The 4279-nt window shown below is 39.2% G+C and overlaps 1 protein-coding gene across 1 annotated transcript; it reads left to right on the forward strand.

Moving 5' to 3' along the window:
* Nucleotides 1–646: 646 nt before the first annotated feature.
* LOC112957678 (myosin heavy chain, skeletal muscle, adult-like) lies at nt 647–4103 on the forward strand (the record flags this gene model as incomplete). The annotated part of the gene is made up of 7 exons (XM_026051407.1): nt 647–682; nt 1128–1370; nt 1458–1601; nt 1695–1851; nt 3683–3710; nt 3811–3922; nt 4011–4103. Coding segments are annotated over exons 2-7 (741 nt in total), but the record flags the coding sequence as incomplete, so codon positions are not given.
* Between the last annotated feature and the right edge of the window lie 176 nt (nt 4104–4279).

Genomic DNA, 4279 nt, shown 5'->3' on the forward strand with positions numbered 1-4279 from the left:
AAAGCATTACATTTATTAAAATCAGAAATATTTCCATATTAGGAAATATGAACGTCAGTAACGTTTTTCTGGTTTGGGCATGGCGAGTAGTTTGCTTGAACCTATGTGGGATTCAAAAATCAGTTATTATAGAGCTCAACAACTGTAATCAAACATTCCTCTACTATGTACCAGTTGAATTTGGTATTTTTTGCAAAATATTAAGTGCAGATACTCTCACAGACAGGTTTTGTTTTTATGATAGCCAGGGAGATATTAAAAAAAAAAAAAAAAAGATAGCTGTTATCTGCGCTGTGCAGCAGGGATATGCCAAAAAAATCTGAGCTGGGTCAAGAAATAAGTCACTAGAAAAGTCAGCAATAAAATCCACTAAGTAAGACCTACATCCAAGTTCTCTAAGTGCCTTGACTAACAGAGATTCTCTCCTTAAGACTCTTGTCAAATTATTTATAGTAGATATTTTAACATCATTGGTAAGATATAAAATATTTCTAAATATATCTGGTCAAATCAAATGACAATTATACCCTTACTCCAGTTTGCCAGACAATACTTTGCCAAAGAAAGTTTGCCAAAAAATGTTTTGACCGAAGAAAGAGGAGAAATCCAGAGCATCTTCATTACAGACTCTATATAAGCCTCTTTGGAGTGCTCTGCCCCGTCTCCAGAAAAAAGTTTCAAGGTAAGTGTGCTGTGTGTGGAAATTTGTTAAAATCAGGCATCCCCCTTTCTTGCRTATTTATGCAGTGTATTCTTACCACAGCAACTGGCTTCCAGCGTTTCCATCTGCTGTCAAGGAGTCATAAGATTTTTAATGATAACTTTTATTTTTTTAGTTTTACATTGCAATCAGAAGATGCCTTTTTTTTTCTTTTTCTTTTTTAAACTTAGAGAAAYTGTGCAATCTGTCCAATGCCACAAGACACAAAATCAATTTTTTAAAAAAGTGCCTCCCTCTTATTCAGGATTTAATATAGTATATTTCTCTTTTGGCTTCCAATTATTAGATAATAGGAATCATATTTTTATTAGAGACTTCAGACTTCATGTTAGAACTTCGTAAGATATAGCCTTGCTAACAAAGAATATTTTTGACCCTCTGAAACAGCATTTCTCTTCCCACACAGGGTCCTCTGCTGACGTGCTTTCAATAAAGTACAGGAATGGCTTCTGGAGATGCTGAGATGGCTGCCTTTGGGGAGGCAGCTCCCTACCTCCGCAAGTCAGAAAAGGAGAGAATCGAGGCCCAGAACAAGCCCTTYGATGCCAARTCATCAGTGTTTGTRGTGCATCCTAAAGAATCYTTTGTGAAAGGAACAGTCCAGAGCAGRGAAGGAGGGAARGTCACAGTCAAGACTGAAGGTGGAGAAGTAAGTACAATACAAGCTTCAGAGCAGCATTTACTTCTCCCTCCGAGCTCTTAGCTGACATGCATGGATCTCTCATTTCCTTGGCAGACTCTGACCGTGAAGGAAGACCAAGTCTTCTCCATGAACCCTCCCAAGTATGACAAAATCGAGGACATGGCCATGATGACCCACCTCCATGAGCCCGCTGTGCTGTATAACCTCAAAGAGCGTTATGCAGCCTGGATGATCTACGTAAGTACAGGCATCGGTCTCCTCTCAAGSAGCTAGCAAGAAGCGCTGCCCCAAGGCAGGTGGAAGCCAACTTGCTGTGTCCTGTCCTTGCAGACCTACTCGGGTCTCTTCTGTGTCACTGTCAACCCCTACAAGTGGCTGCCGGTGTACAACCCGGAGGTGGTGTTGGCCTACCGAGGCAAAAAGCGCCAGGAGGCCCCTCCGCACATCTTCTCCATCTCTGACAACGCCTATCAGTTCATGTTAACTGGTGAGTTGTTTGGTTTTCTTCAAAATTATTTGGACACAAATACTCTCATGAAGATTTTTTTTCTCTGAAAATGGCACAATTTTTTGAGGATGTTGTGAGGATGAACATCCTCTCATTGCAAACATTTTCTTTATTCATGCCAGGTTTACAACATCCAAGGCTATAACTTACTATCCAAGATATCTGGGAGTCTATAGTTTAATGCTGAAAACATTGTCCATTTTYCCTTCAAATATTTGGAATATACTTCGATTTGCTTATTAGTAGGATTGTACTATTAATAATTTGCTTTGCAGGATTGCAAGTCACCTGGGTGGAATTCTTTGAAAGGATTTGGTCTTAATGGGATGGAGAACCAATATAAAACCCAATGCTTCCTACAGTGGTTGCATGAAACTACAGGGGCCAGGCTTAGCTTGATTTCACTGTGAAATCTGAACCTCAGAAAACTGGAGAAAACTCTCCTTATTCTGTCCAGCTACACAGCCTATGCYGTTAAACACACATAAGCTCTTTTTTTCAATTTTGCAATGCTCAAATGAGTAAAATGGAAAGGATCGTGAATTCTGGCAAGGTAGCTGTGAAAACACAGAAAGGCATGCAGAAAGAAAAATTTGAGAATCAAATTGCAGAAAGCATAAAAATTAATACTTAACATTTTTTAAAATATGTAAGAATCAGAAAGGCTTCAAACAGGTCTGTGGAGTCACTATGCAGTTCTTATTTAAAAAGACAACTTGGAAAATACAAGGCCATATCAAAACGGTTATATTAGCATTTATGTCCATTTATTATGAAGGCTCCTGAGAAGTATTCATTTCTGGAACTCTTTATTCTAGAAGGATTCCCCAGAGGAACCGCTTCTCACTGAAGTCTACTTAAAAGAAAGTAGAAAAGAAAATGGCAGAATAAATTTTTTGCCTGGCAAAAAATTGCCAGAATAAAATTCGCCCAGACATTCCAATGGAATCCTAAAGATGAACTGAAAACTCCTTGGAAGATGACTAAAGTTTCAGATTTTTTAAAAAATGATTGAGAACAGAAAGCATATCAGCAAGGGTGATAATCAGTTGTGACAGCCCAACTGACAGAAATTTCTAAATTACGTGTTTACTGGACTATGTGATTATGTGAGTATATGTTACTTACCAAGAAAAACTGATGCAGTTCTTTTAAAGGGAATGATGACTCACATATTCACTGCTTTTTTTTTTTTTTTTTTGAGCAAGGGAGAGTCCAAAGTATTATGCACAAAAACTCAACTCTACCTATAGAGAAATTAAAACTTGAATATTCTAGCACAGCATAGTATAGTTTAGGAAAGAGCTTCTACATGTTTGCCATTTCATTTTCCCTAGAAAATAGTTAACTAGATTCAGAAAGTGTAATCACATAATAGAGGTCATTGGTCTTACAGTTGGTTGTCCCTAAGTAATATATGTTGTGAGAAGCACTTTGAGTAGTTCATTACAGTTCACACATAGTATAGTACTTGCTKTACAGATAGTTCAATATGAACTGGCAATTCTACCTAAATATTCTTCAGTTTGGATACCTTTTTATATACAAAGATAATCTGGTCTGATGTGAAGAGAATATTCTAGAGGGAAAAGTAATGTACTACATGACATTCATGTCAATATTGATGAAAATAAAATGCCATTTATTAATAATGATAGGTAAGAGACTAAAGGATTATAAGAGCTTGGGTGGAATTACAAAGGATTTGTAGAAGGTATAGGCTTTCTAGTACTTGTGGAAATTCCATAACTAGCTTCAACTAATGTTTTTATATGAGGTGTTCATGTGCATCTCTGTGTTTTTCTCACAGATCGCGAGAATCAGTCAATCCTGATCACGTACGTACATTCCCTGCTCCAGTTCCCAAAGGGTGGCTCTGTGCTAGGGGACCTGCTGCCTSACCATACGTTCTCTGCTTCTCTCTCTYTTGCTTCCCAGCGGAGAATCYGGGGCAGGCAAGACTGTGAACACCAAGCGTGTCATCCAGTACTTTGCAACAATTGCAGCGAGTGGGGAGAAGAAGAAAGAGGAACARKCYGGCAAAATGCAGGTGATGTGGGGAGAAGGGACTGAGCACTTGCCCTGTAATGGCCCCATGGATTAAACGCTGTAAACTAACAAGACTTATTGTGTTGTAGGGCACGCTTGAGGATCAAATCATCAGCGCCAACCCCTTGCTGGAGGCCTTTGGAAATGCCAAGACCGTGAGGAATGACAACTCCTCACGCTTTGTAAGTTGTTGCTTGGGACAAAATCTCTCCCTCTCCTTGCAACACTCACAATGGACCTTGTGCTATTCCCACCAAGGGAGATGGCACCGCAGTGCAGCTAGGCTGAAATGCTTCTTTTTCCCTTCGCAGGGCAAATTCATCAGGATCCACTTTGGAGCCACAGGGAAACTGGCTTC

Source organism: Nothoprocta perdicaria, unplaced genomic scaffold (genome assembly GCF_003342845.1).
Source record: "Nothoprocta perdicaria isolate Ctin4 unplaced genomic scaffold, notPer1 scaffold_75, whole genome shotgun sequence".
Taxonomy (NCBI): domain Eukaryota; kingdom Metazoa; phylum Chordata; class Aves; order Tinamiformes; family Tinamidae; genus Nothoprocta; species Nothoprocta perdicaria.